We start from the raw sequence: 21630 nt of genomic DNA, 5'->3' as shown, positions 1-21630 counted from the left end.
GTTTCATATGAAAGCAACAGTGTGCCGTATTGTTTTTGTGAGAGACCACGCTTCCGTTCATTCCCACGCTTTTAGAGATGGAGAAAGACGAACCACCGAGGTGTCATGACTTAACAAAAGGGACACAAGTGGCTGGAGGCGAAGAGCCTGGGCCAGAACACAGACTGCCAGGCTTTCAGCCACATTTAAAAAAAAAAAAAAAAAAAAAAGCCACTTTTGAAGTTAATTCCCAATCACTACAGTGTAACACAACCACATGGTTACATTGTTGCTTTGACATTCAAATCCCCTTCCCCCAGGTTTCCTGAAGGCCAACATCCTCCTTTGGCATCCAGTGGTGACGGCAGGGTTCCTCTCCATCTCTATCTTTCACAGCCCGGAGTAAGGGGGGGTGGGGGATGCTCTGTCTGAAAGACTTCTGTTTAGGATCGGTCCCTGCTGGGTTCGTTTGTGTTTCTGGAAGCCTTCAGCGCCCATCCGGACGTGAGCGGATTTTAGGATCGGAAGCGGTTTTAATCAAACTCCTGGGAAGAGCAACATTGCAGGGCGCTCAGAAGCCGCCTAGTCCTGCGTGGCAGGACAAACAGAAGGGCTTGTCGCTGCCACTGACCGGCCAGACGGACGGATGCTCGGGTACAGCCTCCAGCGACCTGCAGCCCCGGGGGAGGGGTCCTCCTCCGTCCAGCGGCGCGGCAGGAAGCCCCGGGGGGCGGGGCTCCAGGCCACACCCCCATCTCTGATTGGCCCCTTCGAAACAGGCGGCGAACCGCGGCGGCGGCGGCGGCGAACTGCGGCGGTTGGCCCCGGAGTGCTTGCACGCTCAGATTGAGCCCGGGTCGCCCGGCAGGGAGAAGTGACTTCGCTCCCGGGCTGGTGAGTGACTTCCCCGTTGGATTTCTTTTTTTTCCTCCCCAACTTTCCGCCCCTTCCTTTCCCCGGCGGTCCCGCGGCCTCTCGGCTGCACGCACCTCGGCCCGGACTCCCGCCCGGAGTTCTAGCGTCCCGGGTGAAGTTCAGGTGGGCTGCAGAGCGGTGGGATCCCCTCTCCAGGAGTTCTGCGATTGGCTGGCTGGAGGGAGCCGAGGGCTGCGATTGGCTGCTGGGGCTGTCACGGTGACGTTTCAGCTCGCCTCCTGACACCTGCCCGCTCCGGTGGGTGCGTGGGGGCGACAAGTGTGAGCTGGCCGGCCCGCGGGAGGGGCGCCGAGGTGGAGCCGCCACCCGGCCAGCTCTGAGCGACAAGCTAGTGCAGGATGGATGGCCAGGGCACCCTCCTCCTCAGCGCCCAGCCAGAGAGGGTCACTGGATTCCCCCATCAACGCCCTGGGAAAGACGTGATGTGAAATCACGGGCCCTGGCCAGACTACGACTCACGATCACACTGCTGTCCCGTCCCGTGGCAGGCACTTGCAGGCTCTTCCCTATTTGTCCTCTGCAGGGCTCCGATCTCCCAGACTTAACGGAATTAGGGAACCTGAGTGGCGCCCTTGCGCAATGCTCTCCCACCCACACCCCTGGGTTTGGAGAACTGAACTGGGGGAGGCTTGCAGAATGCCCTGGGGAGGATGGAGGAACCCTGGCGTCCGTCCCTATGCAGCCGCCCCCGGGTTGCATCCTAGCCCTTTGAAACCGAGGGACCGAGTCGTACACATTAGAGTACTCTTTACATTTTTTTTTTTTAAATGTGTTTTTCTGCAGGCCCAGTCTAGGTCAGAGTTTGGGTTTGGCACAGCCCACGTGAGAGCGTTAATGACTACCCTTAGAAGATAAGCAGCTGTGAACTGCTATGGGCTCACTTCTCTTGAGCGTGACCACAGAATGATTAAAACTTGGGATTTTCCCACACTTTTGAGTCCCTTTAGGAGGAAGGTAGTAAGAATATTCTGGTGTGACTCCCGACGTGGTGTCATAGCTGACTCATCGGTTTAAAAAAGCTCACTATGGCCAACTGACACTGAATGTTAGCTGTCTGCTGCTTTGACGTTGTTGAGTTGAAAGTGGGTTTTTCTGTTTGTTTTGGTGTGTGTGTGTGTGTGTGTGTGTGTGTGTGTGTGTGTGTGTGTGTTTTAAAGTGTTTCAGAGTTGGTAAGCATGTGGAGTTCGATAGCACTTTTTTGCTAGATGTGCAACTTTAGTTAAATTATTAAATCTTTCTAAGCCTAACTTTCCGAATCCATTTTTTAAAAAAGATTAATAATAGCTTCCCCTTTATTGCCACGAGGGCTGTGGGGATTAAATGAAATAATCCATAGAATTACTGTAACATAATGCCAGACACTTGGTGATTATTATTTCCATGTTATTTAACTTGGGCTAAAAGTTATAAAACTATTATTTTTTATTAAGCGGCTTCCCTAGACTGTCTTGTTTGTAAGGCTTAGATTGGTGCTTTGCTATGCAAATAGACTTATTTAGAATATTTCGTGATTTAAAATTACAAATAACTTATGATGGGAATTCAAAGTGTGTGATGGGAGATTGTCAAAACATGCACATCATCAGTTAAGAAAAAGGAATTCAATGGTGTTTAGAAATGAGTTCAAAAGGAATGCTTCCTAATTTGTATTTTCCCATTTGGTTTTTATTAAGCTTCCCCCTCCCTTTTTAATATCTTAATTTCAGTTTGGAGATAAAGGGCAAAGTCACTTACCTCAATAATGTTTTTCAAACTTACGGTTGAGAAAAGTGTAGAATTAAAATTAATGTGTACAGGGTTGGGGATTTAGCTCAGTGGTAGAGCGCTTGCCTAGCAAGTGCAAGGCCCTGGGTTCGGTCCCCAGCTCCAGAAAAAAAAATTAATGTTATTATATTTATTAATTATTATTATATTATTATTATTGTCTTTATATATTATTATTATATTTATTGTCTTTCAGTAGTGTGTGCTTCTTACTCGTTTTCCACGTTTGGATTAGGTACACCTTTACAAACCTAATGATGGGGTGTATATTGAGAGAATGGGAAGCAAATCTAATTTATCTCAAGTTGAGTTTCTTTATATTTAATTAGAATTTTATAATCATAGAGAACTGCCTCAGAAGTAATTTTTGCAAGACAATGGTTGAAATTACACTTCTTAGGTGTTTCTTCTAAGAACCCAGTAAGTTTTCTCATTGAATTACACTGTGACACACCAGATGTTTTGATTAACAAAAAGTTACTAAGTATTTCATATATGAATTATAAATCTTCACAGAACTTGGCTGTAATACAATGTAGGACACACATGAAATGTAATTCCATCTTTGTTGCTGATAGGATCTTGGGAGTATTTACCCATCAATCAGTCATATGCTAGGTATGGATGGAGTGCTTCATGCAACATAAATTTGTTGTAAGAACATATTATGTTAGCTATGGTGGAGTCTCTCTGTCTCTCTGTCTCTTTCTTTGTGTGTGTGTTTGTTTGTTTGTTTTGGGGGCTGGAACTGTGGGCTTTATGCATGCATAGGCAGCCTATGACTTATTTATATTTCTGGCTGAAAATAAATTTAGTTATTTAAAAATGTTTGACTCTATTTAAAAATGTTTGACTCTATTAAGGATTCTTTCTCTCTCTCTCTTTCTCTCTTTCTCTTTCTTTCTTTCTTTCTTTCTTTCTTTCTTTCTTTCTTTCTTTCTTTCTTTCTTTCTTTCTTTCTTTCTTTCTTTCTTTCTTTCTTTCTGTCTTCTTTCCTTCCTTCCTTCCTCTCTCTCTCTCTCCCCTCCGTCCCTCCCTCCCTTCCCTCTCTCCTTTCTTCTCCCTCCCTCACTCTCTACGTTCCTCCTTCCCTTCCTTTCTTTTGACCTGTGCTGTGTGCTGGTTTGAATGAGAAAGCCCCCACCTCCACCCCCAGGCTCATATGTTTGAATACTTGGTCCCTAGTTGGTAGAACTGCTTGGGGAGGATTTGGAGGTGTGGCCTTTGTTGGAGGTGTGTCACTGTGGGGCTAGCCTTCATTCCCAGTTAGCTCTTTCTGCCTCATGCCTGTGGGGTGGAGCAGATGTCAGCTCTTAGCTACCACTCCAACTTTCAGATAAGGATGTAAGTTCTCAGCTACTGCCCCAGTACCATGCTTGCCTGCCTGCTGCCATGGATGGTCGTGGACTCACACTCTGAAACTTTTAAGCCCCAGGAAATTCTTGCTTCTCTAATCTTCCTCGGTCATGGTATCTTATCACAGCAGTAGAAAAAAAAGCAACTGTTGATTTGGAACCCAGGCTATCCTCCTGTCTTAGCCTTCTGAGTGCTGGGATTAATGGTGTGTACCACCATGTCTAGAGAAAAGTTGTTGCTTTTTACCCACACATATTTTCAGAACAGTACGAATGTTCCTTAAACTGTTTGATAAGTTTTCAGTTAATGGATAATTACATATATTTTTTCTAATATTTTGTTATGTTGGTGTACCATGCAGTCTTTTAATTGGAGTGATGAAATTGAACTGATTTTAAATTTGTTTTAAGCCAGGCGGTGATGGCGCACTCAGGAGGCAGAGGCAGGTAGATCTCTGTGAGTTCAAGGCCAGCCTGGGCTACAGAGTGAGTTCCAGGACAGGCTCCAAAGCTACACAGAGAAACCCTGTCTCAAAAAAAAATTTGTTTTGAATGTTTTTGTCAAGGGGTGGGGGCTAGAGAGATGGCTCAGTGGTTAAGATCGTGTACTGCTTTTGCAGAGGACCCAAGTTCAGTTCCCGGCATCGCTGCTGCAAGGTAGCTCAAAACCACCTATGACTAACTCCAGCTCCAAGAGATCAGGACCCTCCTTTGTCCTCCTTTACCTGAACTCACATGTATATGCCTTCTTAAACATGCACACAATTAAAAAAAAACTTACAAAACAGTTTTTTTGTATCCCAAAACTAAACTGAAATTTCTAAGATGAAACTGAGTTTTTCAGATTCAATATCTGCCGAACACTGTAAGAGACATTTTCAAATTCTCTAACAAGGGAACTATCTCTGTATTTTGTAAGTGATATGTGATGTTTTAGTAAGTGAACTGAAAATCTTGCTCCTGCTTTCTTATAGTTGTGGAGATTGAAAGGCCTTGTGTATACTAGCCAAGTACTCTATTACTGAACAATGTCTCAGTTGACAAATTGTATTTTTCTGAAAAGTCTTCATCCACTATTGAAGCTGCATTTTTTGGTAGGTGAATATACCACAGATGTATGTCATTATTAAGTATTACCTTTTAACCCTTAATAATATACATTGAGGTACCAATCTAGTTTTTGCTTTATGTTAATTTTTCTTCTTTGAATTTTGAGGCAGGATCTTGCTATATAGCCCAGGCCTTGAAATCTTAGACCTACTGCCTCAGCTCCCCAAGTGTTAGAAGGTTCAAAGCCACACAGATGTATTGTCTTGTAGTTTGAAGATAAAAAGACAGAGTTTTAATGGTGCTTATGAATGAAGGTGTGGGCAAGGCTGTATTACTTCTCTCCCTCTCTTTGCCTTTTCCAGTGTCCAGGAAGCCCCTGCATTCCTTAGCTCCTTCCATCCTCACAGCCTCGGTCTAGCATCTCAGATCTCTGACGTTTTCCCATCATGACGTCTCTTTGCCTCCTATGACTGTGGCCTTTCCTCAACCCTCTTTTAAGAACTCTTGGGATTACTTGGGATCCAACTCTTGAGATGGATCATCTCTCATCTCAAGGTCTTTTATCTGTCTGCAAGGTTCTTTTTGCCTTGTCCCAGCAGATATATTTTGCAGGCTCTGGGCAATAAGGATCATCTCTGGGTACCATTTGTCTGTCTGATACAGATTACAGTATAATAATATGACTGCATCCAGAGGGGCAGTCATGTGCATCCTTGAGTATCACAGTGGTCAGAGTCCTTGCCTCTTTGTGCGATTATTTTGTCCTGCAGTCTTGGAACTCTGCCTGCCCTCCAGACTTGGTCGTTTGCTTTTCTTAGTGAGCCCTCTGACTTAACAGCTCATGTCACTTGCAGGTACTTCGAACAGTCAAAAATCCTTGCCAAGCTCAGAGTCGCTCTCTTGATCTGTGGATCAGGATGTAGCTCTCAGCTACTTCTCCAGCACCACGTCTGCCTGAGTGCAGCCATGCTCTGCTGCGCGATGATAACGGACTGACCTCTGAAACTCTAAGCAAGTCCCCCAGTTAAATGCTTTCTTTTCTAAGAGTTGCCTGGGTTGCTGTGTCTCTTCACAGCAATAAAGCAGTGACTAAGACAGAGGTATATGTAAATTCTGTTTGTATCTGCAGGGGAGACACTTGTGGATACCAGTTCAGTCAGCGTTATCTGGCATTGAACTACTTTTGGGGCTTCCTAGTTCTCCCCCCTTCAGATTGCGCTCCCTCTCCTGGGGAGGCTCCTTATGCTGCCTCGCTGTCTGTCCCTGTCTCCCCCTGGTTCCTTTCCCTCAGTTCTTTTTCTTACATCTCCAGCCACATGCATCTCGTTTTCTGCTCAACTCAGTTCTGTTTTACTCCTGTATCCCTTTGTCCCCAGGGAGCTTTTTAAAACTCTGAGTGAGATCATGCCCCGACTCCTGCATTAACACCGTTTAGTGGTTTCCCGCTGCATCTAGAGTGAAATCTAATTTTCCCAACACTGCCTGTGTGGTGGGGCCACTCTCCAGCGTTATTCTAAGCTGCACGTTCCCCATCCTTCAGCCACTCTGTTTCTGTAAGTTTTTGGAATGCGTCATACTTTCTTCATGCGGGGCCTTTGTTAGAGCTGCTCCCTATGCACAGAACCCTTTTTCTTTCTTGGCTAGACTATTACCGTCCTTCAGATTTATGCTTTTCTTACAGGAAAATGATTTCATTCCATTTAAGTCTAAAGTAGGACCCTGATATTTTTCTCTTGAGAGATTCTGTTCTTTGCTGTTAAAACATTGCATGGTTTAACATCATACATGTATTTGTCTACTTTCCATTTCAGTCTCCTCCAGTGGGGTTTGTTATTAGCTCTGTAAGGGCAGTAACATGCTCATCACGTTTATCTTATTTATGGTAACTAGTTCAGTAAAGTATGAATATGATCAAACATCAATAGATGTTTATTGAAGACATGAATGTGTGTATGTCACACGAAACAGGATATGTCCTGAACAGTGACCGAGAAATAAGGCTAAATGGAGCAAAGAATCTGTGTTTAAAATACCAATTTATGGGTGGAGGACGTGGCTCAGAGTAAAAATACTTTCTTTGCAAGGATAAGGACTAGAACCTATATAAAAGCAGGGCTTGCTTGCATATGTCCATAACCCAGCATGGTGAAGTAGAGACGGGTAAATCCTAAGAACTCCCTGATCAGCCAACTTGCCTAAAATGGAGAGCATCCAGTTCAGTGAGAGACCCTGTCTCAAGGTACCAAGGCAGAGTGAAGGCGTGGACGTTTGATGTCCTGCGGAGGCCTCTGCATGTGTGGCCTCTTGTGCATACACGTGCATTGCACATTCCACAACTTTATGAAGACTTATTCTAGCAAAGAGAATCCTAGGTTGTGTATTCTGACTTCAAGTTTGGATGTGGCTTTTATTTTCTTTTATAACCATACATTTGTTAGCAAAAGTAGCCTTCTAAGTTATATTTAATGGTGTTTGAATTCTGTTGGTCTTGTCTTATCTTTTTAATTTTGTTAAATGGACTGTAATTCTGTCTCATCATAGGCTTAATTTAAGTCATTTGCTAAGTGCTCCTAAGCCAGGTACTTTCTATGTGCCATCTCATTTTATTATTTTTTTTGAGACACCTTTAAACTTTATTCTCTAGCTTTTTTATGCTTCCCCATTTTATTTTTATAACAGCCATCTGAGGGTGATTGTGATACCCTGTTTTTCTGATAAACTTTTAGGTTCCAAGAAGTTGGCTATATCACGGTCATATAGCTGATTTATGTTGGAGCAGGACTTGAATCCAGATGAATCCAATACCTTGGAATATCATAGTGCTATTTTGATGGTGAGTATATTAGTATATACTTTAAAATATATGAGAAATATTTGGTATAGCTATGGCATTTCTATTTTCTCTGCTAAGCATCTAGGAAATATTTAAGAATTTTAAAGCTAAAAATTTTAAATTTTGACATATATCAGGAATACTATATTCTTCAAATATTATTTTAGAAAATGACATTAAAATGGCAAGGCATTTTGACATACATTGCAGGCGTACAGACTAGTAGAAAATGCCACTCCTTTACTGCTGTTCCAGCTTGGCGCTGGTCATATCCTTGCAGCTCACATGTATGGGCAGTCATGGGGTGGCTGAGTGCGGAATGAATATGTGGGTCAGTAGCTACCCCCCCCAACCACAAAGAATCTTACCTTGTTTGCCATTTTGCAGCTTTCCCTAGTTGAGGCCAGATTTCTGTGTCATGGGACTTAAGTCCTTCCCATCAATCCTGTAATATGGGAGAGGAATGAAGTGTGCTGTGGTTCAGAGCCTGCAGCTCTGGGAAGGAATGCTCCATGGATTGCTTTTCTCTCCTATGATCTGAGGTCAGAGTTACAGAAGAGCCTTAAGAAAAATAATTGCAAGGATCTCGCTCTTGCTTTCTGCAGTGAGTGGGTCTGGCTCAGTCCTGGTCAAGTTGCATGTGGAAGACACATCCTGTTTCTAACATTTTCCCTGGAGTTTCAAAGCCTTGTTTGCTTGTGAAAGACTCCCATCAGGATCGGGGTGCAGTTTGAACTTGGTCACGTGAGAGTTCTTGTTTTGTTTTTACTCAGCCAGAAGGGGGTAAAAGCCTGACAATCAAAAAGTCCTGTTAAGGCTGGTAGAAAATCGAAGTCAGTTACCCCAGTAAGACAGGAAGGAAGAAAGAGAAAAACTAAGTGAAGTGCGCCCGCAGGAATGAAGTGCACCCCAGGATCAAGGTGCACCCCCAGAATCGAAGTGCACCCCCAGGAACAAAGTGCACCCCCAAGATCGAAGTGCACCCCCAGGAGTGAAGTGCACCCCCAGGAATGAAGTGTTGTTGCTTCAGATTGAGGCTGAGATTCAGGGGAACCTAGAAATAAGGAAGACAGGATAAAATGAGGAAAGGATGATTGAGGTTGTGGTACGGACCAGAGTCGGGCTGACCAAGCAGCTACTCTTGGATGTGGAACTGGCTTACAAGAGGAATATGAAGAGCTAAGATTTGTGTGTGTGTGTGTGTAAATGTATTATCTGTATGTATATAAATATATAACACATGCATATATATATACTGGCTCTCTATATCCAGAATGTAGTGAGTGCTCATTAAGTGCCTGATTAACTGATTTAGTCTGGACAGTTTATAAAAGTTTCCCCCTAAATGAGTAGTGCACACAATAGCTTTTCATAGCTGAGGATCTGTTACAACTTACCCGAGGACTATTTATTACAAATGAACTAATTCCTTTACTGCTGTAGAATGGGTTGAGCTCAAGGCTTGGCATATGCTGGACAAGCGTCCTGCAGCCGAGCCGTCCCTAGCTCTAAAGAAGCATTTTTAGAGGTAATGCGGGGCGTTATGTTTCTACCATTACAGGAGTACTGTTCAAGAAGAATTCGAAAACATATGACTTTTGCTAAAGTTCAAGTGATTGTTGTGCACAAATTCTTCATTTCCTTCATAAAACGAATTTTGTTGCCTTTTCCGTAAAAAGTGCAGCTGCTGAACATTCCCGTGACGGCTCTTTTGTGAATGTGCCACTGTTCTGGGTGCACGCACGCCTTATAATTGCAGCTTTCTTTTGTTGGTGGTCGGCAGCTCCAACTGTTAGAGCTCCTGTCTGATTATGTGGAACTTCATTTTAATGGGAGCAGCTTCTTGGCTGCATTTTTAAGACATGGTCTCGGAAGCTTCCCACTGTGGACCTTTGTTGGGGACAAAGGGTTATTTATGTTAAAGGAAAATGTATCCCCCCCGGATTAGCTGGTGGGCAGCATAACAGGCCCATTAATTAGCAATGCTCGCCTGTGCCTTGGCCTTTTCTGTGACGGAGGGAAGGAAAACTGAAATCAGAAAGGGCAGTCTGTGGTCTTTTGCCTTCTGCAGAGAAAGTGCGCTGTGACGTTAAGCTCTTCGGCTAGCTTTAGCACGGTTCCCCGTGGTGCTTAGAGCATGCAGTGTGTAGCGTGTCGCTGTGCAGGAGATGTGTGCGGGGGAGCTCGGGGGAGGGCATGACTCTGGAAACAGGTAACAGCTGAGGCTTACAAACAGTTCATAATTTTCTCTGAAAGTCTTCTAGTGGTAGTTTCTGATAAAAACAGAGCACGTTACGCTGCCGTAGACAAGCAACAAACCTATGCTTTTATGTAGTCGATGTTCTTCTGTCTTCAAGCCTTCCACTCACTTTCTCCCCGAAAACACGTTAGAGAATGTATTGACCTCATTTAATTTATTAAAGCTGATCTTTCCTTTGTAGATTTCAAGAACAGAGCTTCAGAGCCAACACTGCTGTTCCTTTTGTTTTTGACAAAGTCTCACAGGAAGGTATTGAGTGTTTTTTTTTTTTTTCTTTTAAATATATTTTTTAAGATTTATTTATTTATCATGTATACAACATGTATGACTGCAGGCCAGAAGAGGGCACCAGATCTCATTACAGATGGTTGTGAGCCACCATGTGGGTGCTGGGAATTGAACTCAGGACCTCTGGAAGGGCAGTCAGTGCTCTTAACCTCTGAGCCATCTCTCCAGCCCCCAGGTATTGAGTGTTTTTAATTCACAGTTGAAATTGATAGTTACCTTCACTATCTTGTTATCTCGCGGGAAAAGCTTATGGCTAAGCATGTGATTTATAAAGTCCATCTGACTCATAAAGCTATGATCACTGCAAAGAGATAAAAGATGCTTGAGTTTCAGTGTCTCAGGTGTTGAGTCAGAGGGAGCGCTGGGCGGTGGTGGCACTCGCCTTTATTTAATCCCAGCACTCGGGAGGCAGAGGCAGGCGGATCTCTGTGAGTTCGAGGCCAGCCTGGTCTACAGAGCGAGATCCAGGACAGGCTCCAAAACTACACAGAGAAACCCTATCTTGAAAAAACAAAACAAACAAACAAACAAACAAAAAAGAGGGAGTAAAGCACATGCCTGATTCTTGTAATTTGGGATTTGAGGGAGTGGGAGCTCTGTAATCGTCTGCATGCTAATGCCTTCGTCTCTCTCCAGAATATTAGTTTCATCTCAGTGGACATGACCATGCAGCCTGCAATCCAGGTAAGTTTTCTTCTTGTAAAAGAGGAATATAAATTATGAATTGATATTATTGATGCAGTTCTTTTCATGGCATGAGTTTTTTTTTTTTAACACTACATTTTAACAATAGGCATACTGCATTGTGACTTTCTAGCTCCCAGATTTTAATTCTGAGTTTGACTTGTGCTAGATATTTGAAAGAATCAAAAGTACTTGGGGGCTGGTGGGCCAACCTGGGCAAATAAGTAGAATGTTTTAGAGCCTCCCCCTCATTAGACCATGGGACATGTTTGTAGTTGAAGGAACAGGGAGTACAAAACAAATACAAGATACAAGTCTTAGGTAATTATACATGTGCTTTATAATGACCCTGTACCTGACTATGTGTTAAAACTGATATTAAAATGAGTAGGGTTTTTGTTCTGTTTTGTTGTTGTTGTTTGTTTGTTTGTTTGTTGCTAGATGAAGCCAGCTGTAGGGAGTCACAGAAACCATGATAGTCTTAACATTTAAATGATTTTCAAAGTTGATATTTGCTGTATTTTTTTACTTTTCTTTTGTTAGTTTTGCGCCTTTCCTGGGACTCACTTGGTAGCCCAGGCTGGCCTCGAACTCACAGAGATCCGCCTGGCTCTGCCTCCCGAGTGCTGGGATTAAAGGCGTGCACCACCACCGCCCGGCTTTCTTTGGTTCTTAATAGAACAATGAAATGTTAATTTAAAGGCAAAAGTCACAGTGATCCTTTATCTGGAAAGATGCAGTCAGCTGGGAATAAATACACTGGAAAGTCAGAATTTAGAGTCAGTCACAGCTTAGTTCCGCTCCCACATCTGTCAGTCTCAGGAGGGAGAGTCTGGTGAATTATCTCGCCTCTTATGCCTCTGCTTCATCACCTGGAAGGTAGTGGGAGGGTAGGAATTCACATTCTGCAGGGTAGTTGGGAATCAGTGAGAGAGAGAGAGAGCACACAGGGAGAACCTGCTAGGTCGCATACTGCCTAGTGGCCCTTCCGGAGTTTGTTTCTTTGGACGTTTTTTTCTCTAACATATGTTTATCTTACCAGAGGCGATTGGAAATGGGCTTTTCTTTTTCCCCTTTATAGTTTGTCTGCTCAAGTTCAAGCCAGACAAAAATCCCAGGAAAGAGAAGGGAAGTGCTCATGAAGACCCACCATAGCCAGAAGCCATGGTTGTTATCTGCTGGGAGAGGGACCATCTATCACTTTCCTGAGTGTAGAAACGGGGGTGTATAAACGGCACTCCACGGCAGACCTCCCACCCAGCAGTACTTAAACAACAGAAGTCAGATCAACTTCCTGATTTTTTTCTCCTGTGATTTTTTGATCCGTCATCCTTGGAGTGATGCTTGGCTTTCTGTGGTCAGATCCTAAGGCTCATTTCCCTCCCATTCCATACTTGTCTCTTTCTCTAGCAGTGGGGAAAACGGCCTCCCGTTCACTAACTCTCTCTATGTGTGGAGAGCTTTCACTGTGGCTGCGCCTTCTCCCAGTAGAGACCCACAGCTCACTTGGTTCAGAAGCTGTCTGTGGAAGCTGCCTGTGGGCTGTCCTGCTTTACCTCAGTTGAGTCCCTCATGTCCAGTTCTGAAGCAGACACCTTGCATAGGGTCATCCTTATGCATCCCTCAGGCTCCTGCTGTTCACATTCCAAGTCGCCTCCCTTGAATAACTTCCTGCTCACCTTACTCAGGCTCTAACACCCTTCTTGAGGACAGGAACCATTTGTACTCCTTTAAAAAAGTGATTTCATGCCAGGCGGTGGCGGCGGCGCACGCCTTTAATCCCAGCACTCGGGAGGCAGAGCCAGGCGGATCTCTGTGAGTTCAAGGCCAGCCTAGTCTACAGAGCGAGATCCAGGACAGGCACCAAAAACTACATTGAGAAAACCTGTCTCCAAAAACCAAAAAAAAAAAAAAAAAGCTTTAATTGTAGGTCATAAAAAATACAGATAAAACAAATTTGCTTGGACTATAGTTTGCCATTCTATTGCTTTAATCAAAGTATTTAGAAAAAAATTTAAAGATAGCATTGTAGGGGTTGGAGTGATGGCTCACTGGCTAAGAGCACATACACTCCTGCAGAGGACCTGAGTTTGGTCCTGGGACCCAGGTCAGGTGGCTCACAGCTACCTGTAACTGCAACTCCAAAGGATCTGACGCCCTCTCCTGGCCTCCATGGACACCGATACTAATATGCACAAACCCACAGACACACACACACACAAAATTAAAAATAATCAAATAAATATCTAAAACATGACAATTATGATTTGAAGTTTGCAGATGCCGTTTATGCGTGCATCCGTGGATCCACTCAACAGATGTTGGTTGAATCTGCTGTCTGTCAGGGCCAGTACTAGATGCTACAGACGTGTGTCTTGTGAGGCAGGTGTCATTAGCCCGTTTTATAGCTATGATGTGGGAATTCCGGTTTAACAAGTGGAGAAAAAAAGTACTATTGTTGAATTGTTTTCCTCTCGACTCTGCAGCAGAACTCATTCATTAATTTAGTGTCCATTGACATGGACCACTGTGTTAAATATTGAAAACATTCAGAAAAATTCAGTTTGCTTCTGATTTATGTATTTCTATGAGATGGTGCAGTTTTGCTTAGTCTGTATGGCTTATGCCTGCTTATGTAAACACGGACACATGTGGGTGGGTTACGGTGACTTTCCGCAAAGGTTGGTGTCTTTCAGCTGTTCAGTGTTTTGTCTAGGTGTGGTTTGGAGAGGACCTACCTCTGAGTCCCAGGTGTCCCCTGACCCCCAGACACGGACCAGGACTGGCTGACGTCTGTCAGTATGATGAATGGATATCCGTGAGGCACGAGGCCACTCTACTGCCCATGCAGGAAGACCTCTCGATTTGGTTATCGGGCTTACTGGGTAAGACTTGCGAAGATACTGATTTTTTTAATCTTCATTAAAGAAGTGATTGATTGTTCCAGATGCTGGGGATGTGCTAGTGAATGACAGCCAGGCCCTTGTTTTCACAGTCTGCAGAGCTAAAAAGATACTCTCACTCTCAACTTTGAACTGTAGGAAACTTGAAATTTGATTGAAGTGGCCAGCCCTTTTGAATAATCAGTACTTCATGGTTAATTTTAATATGTTTCAAAAAATTGTGTATGTCTAATATTGATTTTTTTTATTGATTTTCCCAATCTTATATGAGCTGTAAGGTTATAAATGGAAGATATGCGATATAAAAATGAATACTGTTTCTGAAACACTGAGGGGTAGAAGCAAAGAAAACCAAAAAGGAAATGTCAGTTGGAGAATTCCTGGCATTATATTTTTTTTACTCTGTTCAAGATTTTTTTTTTTTTTTTTTTTTTTTTTTGGTTTTTCAAGACAGGGTTTCTCTGATGTAGCTTTGCGCCTTTCCTGGAACTCGCTTTGGAGACCAGGCTGGCCTTGAACTCACAGAGATCCACCTGCCTCTGCCTCCCAAGTGCTGGGATTAAAGGCGTGCGCCACCAACGCCCGGCACTCTATTCAAGATTATGATGAGTGTTCTGAGCTTTCTTTCTGGGGCAGAAGTGGGGCTGACTTTTTGCTTTATGTATGTGTGCATATATGTGTATGCACGTGTGTGTGTGTGTGTGTGTGTGTGTGTGTGTGTGTGTGTGTGTGTGTGTGTGTTTGTTTGTGTGTGTAACCCTGTGCATGCTAGCTTAACTGGCCACAAGCTCCAGGAATCTGCCTGACTCTGCCACAGGCACACCAACGCACCTCACTTTTATGTAGGTTCTGGGAACCCAAGCTCAGGACCTCATGCTTTACTAGTGAGCCTTCTCCTGAGTCCCTCAGGTCACTTAGCTACAGACGCTCAGGTAGCATCCTGAGATTTTCATGAGAGGGAAAGCCTGAAGATGGCCTGAGGCCCTTGGAAGATAACCACACACTAAGCAGTTACACTAGTTTTGTCTCAGCTTGGTGATTGGAAAGAATTTAAAGTTGGCAGTGTAAGAATGCTTTTAAAGGCAGAAGTTGGTATTCCCAGACTGCTTATTCTGATACTGTATTTAATCTTTAAATTGCAATGTAGTCCATTTTATTTATAAAGAACATTTTTCCCTGTACAAGTGATATTAATGTGCAGTGAATTTATCTAACATAAATTTTTTCTGAACTTTACGCACCACAGATTTTTTTCTTTTGTGATTAACTGACATTGTTTTAATATACCTTTTTTAAGGGTGGAAACTTAGTTTCATCTGGTATTTGTTTAGTTTTCTAGGTGTTACCTGATCATGTTTAAGTTGTAGCCACCGCTTTTGAATTTGCTGCTTCTAGGTGGGTCTTAGCTTTAAAATATGTTTTTAGGTTTTGACATTAAGGCAGAAAGATTGTTGGAAGAACTTGATAACGGAGTGCTGTTGTGCCAGTTAATCAACGTTCTCCAGAACATGGTAAAAGCATGCCACTCCGAAGAACCAGGGGTAAGTAAATACTGACCACGGTGAAGTTAATTGCTCCTGTCTACTTTATTTATTTGTTTTGCATCCTGACCACAGTTTCCCCTCCCCCCTCTTCTCCCAGCCCCTCCACCCCCTCTGCCTCCTCACCCCATCCACTCTTCTGTTTCTATTCACAAAAGGCTAGGCATGCCTACTTATTACCTCTGTGTGGGTACATCATTTAACTGGCTGTAAGGCTTTGAAAGCTGATTTAACTCTTTGTGCATCTGAAAAACCATTATTTGTAAAATAAAGTCAGTAGCATTCACCTTGAGGATTGGAAGGTGGCTCCGTTGACAAAGTGCTTGTCATATAACCTGAGGACCTGAGTTCGGATCCCCAGAACCCATGTAAAAAGTGGCTGTGGCAGCTTGCGTCTGTAAATCCCAGTGCTGGCACACAAAGACAGGCAGGTCCCAAAGGCTCCAACTAGTCAGTGAGTTTCAGGTTCACTGAGAGGCCTGTCTCAAGAAACAAATCTCCATGGGCATGCACACACACACACACACACACACACACACACACACACACACACGTGCGAACACAAACGTATACACACCAGAAATAACAACAGCACAAATGTTTGCCTTGCGGGATTTATTTGTGAATGTTCACTGATGTTAAGTCCATAGATGGTGTCTAGGACAGTGCCTGATACACTTATTGTAGGTGATCTCCAGCAGCTAGATCCTCCACACATTGACAGTACCTTAAGTTTATGACAGTCTCTGCCTGTGCTGCCTAGTTTTATATCAACTTGACACAGGCTAGAGTCATCTGTAAGGAGGGGACTTCAATTTAAAAATGCCTCCGTAAGATCCTGCTGTAGGGCATTTTCTTAGTGATCGATGGGGGCACCATCCCTGGGCTGGTGGTCCTGTGTATAAGAAAGCAGGCTGAGCAAGCCATGATGAGCAGACCAGTGAGCAGCATCCGTCCATGGCCTCTGCATCAGCTCCTGCCTCCAGGTTCCCGCCCTGCTGTGCTGACTTCCTTTGATGAAGGACAGTATCACATGGAAGTGTAATCCAGATCAACCCTTTGGTCATAGTGTTCTGTCACAGCAGTAGTGACCCTAACTAAGATGACATCATCTCCTCCTCCTCCTCCTTCCTTCTCCTCCTCCTCCTTCCTTCTCCTCCTCCTCCGCCCCCTTCCTTCTCCTTCCCCTTTCTTCTTCTTCTCCTCCTCCTTCCTTCTTCTCCTCCTCCTTCCTTCTCCTCCTTCCTCCTCCTCTGTAGTCTTCATCTGCTACCTAAGTGGTAAACTTATAAATATTGGTGGAATATATAGCATTTTAAAAAGAACAGCTTAAAGTGATGATTTGAAGTAGATTAGGTTTTCTTTCTTTTTATCAAATGTTAAGTGTTTGTGGGAGCTTGGAGCCTAGACATACTATTAGTTAGATACAAAGTGGTGCCGTTATTCTTGGAGGACAACAAGTGAGGCACCTCTCTGTATGTGGATGTGGACATGCACACATGTGATTTCATATATGTAATATTGAAAACAAAGTGCACCTTTGATATATGAAATTCTCTGCTTCTAGGAATTCATTCTAAGAAAATAATGGGTAGAAATGACATAATCTGCTTATCAATAGAGGAGTTGTAAAATTAATTGTGTCACCTAAACATTGGAATATTATATATTTATTAGAAATAATTAAATGTGTTCTTCTTAAGTCTTCAGTATGCCCACAACCTGTCCAGTGTACATACGTTCAAAGTGCATGCACACACATGCACATTGAATTGTAGAATCCTATCTCTGTGGTACTTTCTAGGTACATATGCATGGCTTTGCAGAGAGAGATTTTATCAAAACGTCAGTGAGAGGGATTCACTTAATACTAATCATCTTTGTATTTTGCTATATTTATTTGTATATTTTTGGTAATGATAATATATTCAGTATTTAATCATGCATGCAGGCTATTTCAGTTCTGCAAAGTAATAGCACCCGGAAGGAGACGCGTAGATTTGGTAATAGCGGTTGTCTCCAGGGAGAGAGAAACCGGCAGTGATGGAGGAAGACCTACTGTACCTATTGCATTAACAACATCACTCTTAGGAATTGCTAAGTACAAAGTAAAAGCAAAAGACCTCCCCTCTTCCCATCCCAGCCCCAGAGGAATAGCAGAAGAGTCTGGGGCTGGACAGTTAAGAAAACAAAAGTAACAACTTAGGGTCTTATGAAACTTAGGTCATCAAAGAACCTGAATTAAGAATGGGCAACTAGGGGTTGGGGATTTAGCTCAGTGGTAGAGCACTTGCCTAGCAAGCGCAAGGCCCTGGGTTCGGTCCTCAGCTCCAGAAGAAAAAAACAAACAAACAAAAAAAGAATGGGCAACTACTCCCATATTGTAGTCTCTTTAAGAGACTCAGGGTAGCCTTTATGATTCTGTGTGGGAAGAAGGAAGCAAAACTGAGTATTTGTTGATCTAAAGCATAGAGTAGTTTTGTATTTGAGTAGAACTGTGTGGAGGGACACCGTTGATGCTTTGTAATTACCAGGCCGCCATTTAAATTGTGAGAGACTTGTACTATTTTAAAAAGAGGATTAGAGAAGCTTGAATCTACTGCTGATTTTGAGTTGACCATTTTCCCAAGTGTCTTTTTCTGGAAGATACTTAAAGTAAAAGAAGAAAGTCAATTTTGAAGATTAATTGTTTTCCCTCCAAATGGTGTCGTCCATAGTTGTACTTAATACATTGAACAGTCACTTTATCATAGTAAAATGAACACTAATGAAAATGTCATTGATTCTTTTTTTTCCCTTTTTTTTTGGTAAATTGCCCTTATATCTTTTCTAGAATTTTCCAATGAGAAAAGTGCCTTGTAAGAAAGATGCTGCGTCAGGTTCATTCTTTGCCAGAGACAACACGGCAAACTTCCTCCACTGGTGTCGGCATATCGGGGTTGATGAAACTTATCTCTTTGAATCTGAAGGTTTGGGTAAGTATTGTTGCTGTCGGAGCTTGTAGTGTTTATTAGGATGGGTTTGTGTCCCTCGTCTCTAAATTTCCTTTCTAAATAGTGACTCAAAATGCCATATCACTATTACTTACAAAATTAGTACTTTAGTTGTATATGAAATAGTTGGGGAATCAGATATCAATCAAATATAGTAAGCTTTTCACTTACGTTAATAGGCTTTGTATATCTAGCATTTTCTGAGTTGGCTGCCAGAAGATTCTGTATTAATGCTCTACTAATGTTTTCTTTTTTTTGTTTTTTGTTTTTTGTTTTTTGTTTTTCAAGACAGGGTTTCTCTGTGTAGCTTTGCGCCTTTCCTGGGACTCACTTGGTAGTCCAGGCTGGCCTCGAACTCACAGAGATCCGCCTGGCTCTGCCTCCCGAGTGCTGGGATTAAAGGCGTGCGCCACCAATGCCCGGCGCTCTACTAATATTTTCTTGAAGATTGACTCTACCAGGTCTAAATTCTAACAATTCCTCTTTAACTAGATCATTATAGAAATAACAGGTGAAATGAGCTTATAGTATTTGGATTTAATTGTAAATAATAGCTGCCATCTTTATTATCTAAAAAGAATAAATTTTTTTTGACATTTCACTAAAGAAATCATTCTCCAAGCTGGGTGGTGGTGGTGCATGCCTTTAATCCCAGCACTCAGGAGGCAAAGTTCAAGGCCAGCCTGGGCTATAGAGTGAGGTCCAGGACAGCCAGGGCTACACAGAGAAACCCTTCCTTGAACTCCCCCCCCCACACACACACACAAACACACAGAAATAAAATCGTGCTCCACTGAAAAATTGTCGATGTATTTTTCTGATTTTTCTGAAGTCAGCAGACGCATTTATATGGCACTAACAGAGCATCTGGCTGGCTGTTTTACACACATTTCAAAGCATTTATAGGTGTGTATATGTGTACATAGGCATGTATAAAAATACACATGCATGGAACATATAATCGCTACATCGCAAAGAGGACACCGTATTCCTGGACAGAAGTTTTATCACTGGCACTGTTTACAGGCCCTGATTTATGGGGATGATTAAAAGCCAGCCAACTTTTAGTTGAATTTGTTAGTTTTAAAATCCTCCACCAACAGCGTGAAGTGTGGTCTGCTCTTGGATTATCTGCAGCCTGTTGGTGCTTCTGGCCACCCCCTGCCCAGGATAGAATGGGATGCGGTGCTGTGCCCTGAAGGCCAGCTGTGCCGGACCCAGGTGTGCTGGTCCTTACTGACAGTGAAGCTGATTCAGTGGCACATCCAGCTACCAGAGATCAAAGGGAGGAAGAAATGCTTTGAATTCTTTCCTCTGTAGCTTATTCTTTCTGAAAAGCTCTGAGATTGCCATTTATTTTTTAAATGTAGAAGACGTCTTCCAGACTGCTGAAGGGCAGTGTAGGACTAAGAACAATACTGTCAATACCAGTCACTCATTTGTAGGCATTGAAGTGAGAGATACATATTTACATTTGCTTGGAACTCACTGTGATTTTAAAAATTAAATATGCTCTTTTAAGGTACTTAGGATTTTATAAAAATAGATTTGAAATATTTCATGTTAAGTTTCTTTATTTGTGTAGATTTAAACTGAAATAGAGGCCTTTTGTTGCTTTCAAAGCTAATGCTTTGCACCAGGCATGTTGGTACACACCTGTAATCAAGGCCTGTTTGGGAGGAAACAGATGGGTTAGTGTATATAATAGATGCTATTCACGCCTCGGAGAACAAGTCCCCTTTCTGTTGGTGGAATCAGTGTGTGGGCTCAGAACACACTGCACATTAGGTTACGATTCCAGACTTCTTAGGACTTCTTGTAAACTCCGGGGAAAACCATTTCCACAACTATCTGATTAAGCCAGCTTTATTTAGACTGACCAGATGGCTGCCTCCCCCTAAGTTGGGGTTTCAGAGAGCAGCCCCCCACTGGCTTTTCGGGTCCCTTTTATGGGGAAGGGTTAGGGTTTATAGTAAACAGCTGTTGAGATAATTGGCTGTCAGCGCCTGGACAGAAGAGTCGGGGCTCAGGGCTCAAGGCTGCCTGTGGGGTGGATAAGCAAGAACACATCATGTGGAAGGGGGTTTCAAGGTGTCTGCTTAGACCATCTTTGTAAGGCAATCATATATCACAGACTCAGGAGTTTAGCAAGGTAAAAGGGTCATCGTGGGGTCACAAGTCCAGCGCAGGCCTGGAATTACAGTTCTGAGCAGTCATGTGGAAATAAACCAGGGTCCTCTGGAAGAGATCGGTGCTCTTAACTGCTAAGCCATTTCATCTCTCCAGCCTCAAAATAAAACGTTTTAAGTTTAGCTTGCGGTGGCGGCGCACGCCTTTAATCCCAGCACTTGGGAGGCAGAGCCAGGCGGATCTCAGTGAGTTCAAGGCCAGCCTGGGCTACAGAGTGAGATCCAGGACAGGCACCAAAGCTACAGAGAAACCTTGTCTTGAAAAAACACTGACAACAAAAAAAAAATAAATTTGTCTCTTTTCTTTACTTTTTTGTACTTTGTCATATCTAAATATTATTGCCTAACAAAGGCAGTGAAGATCTTTACCTGTTTATCTCTTATTGTCTCAAGGCCACAAACAGTGAATGTTGAATAAACTGGTGAGTTATCTTTAACCTGTCCTTGGGAGGAAGATTTTCCACCACTTACCTTACGTGGAAATGGTATTAGAATGTTATTAGCCGTACGTTTTTCCTGGATGTCTTATCAGATGGAGAAAGTTCCCTTCTGGCCTCTTCGTCTTTTGTGTCACAGATTCACATGGTGTTAGATTCTTTCTGATTCTTTGATCTGTGTGTTGTCCCCCTTTTTTGTGGTGCTAAGACCCCTGTTTCTAGTACTTACCTTGGTTGATTTTCATATATTGAACTGTTTGCCCTCCTGGCCTAAATCTCACCGTCTCCTTGCACGTACTTTCTGTATGCTGCTGGGTTGTGTTGACTGTGTGTCAGATCGTTAAGTCACATCTTATGAGGACTTAGGTACTGGGTTTTAGTTTTCTTGTGATACCGTCCTCTGGCTTTGTTTTGAAG

General features: G+C 43.1%; 1 protein-coding gene across 1 annotated transcript in view; it reads left to right on the top strand.

The window, feature by feature from the left end:
- Positions 1-762: 762 nt before the first annotated feature.
- Positions 763-21630, top strand: part of Gas2l3 (growth arrest specific 2 like 3) — a 31064-nt gene continuing 10196 nt past the window's right edge. The window contains exons 1-7 of the mRNA XM_006979831.4: positions 763-873; positions 7812-7918; positions 10360-10427; positions 11103-11150; positions 13867-14035; positions 15479-15594; positions 18428-18569. Coding sequence (XP_006979893.1) covers positions 11127-11150; positions 13867-14035; positions 15479-15594; positions 18428-18569 — 451 coding nt within the window. The 5' untranslated portion in view covers positions 763-873; positions 7812-7918; positions 10360-10427; positions 11103-11126. The remainder of the gene's footprint in view (positions 874-7811; positions 7919-10359; positions 10428-11102; positions 11151-13866; positions 14036-15478; positions 15595-18427; positions 18570-21630) is intronic.

The sequence above is a fragment of the Peromyscus maniculatus genome, chromosome 18, assembly GCF_049852395.1.
Source record: "Peromyscus maniculatus bairdii isolate BWxNUB_F1_BW_parent chromosome 18, HU_Pman_BW_mat_3.1, whole genome shotgun sequence".
In the NCBI taxonomy this organism is placed as follows: domain Eukaryota; kingdom Metazoa; phylum Chordata; class Mammalia; order Rodentia; family Cricetidae; genus Peromyscus; species Peromyscus maniculatus.
This window is presented reverse-complemented; position numbering and strand designations above follow the sequence as displayed.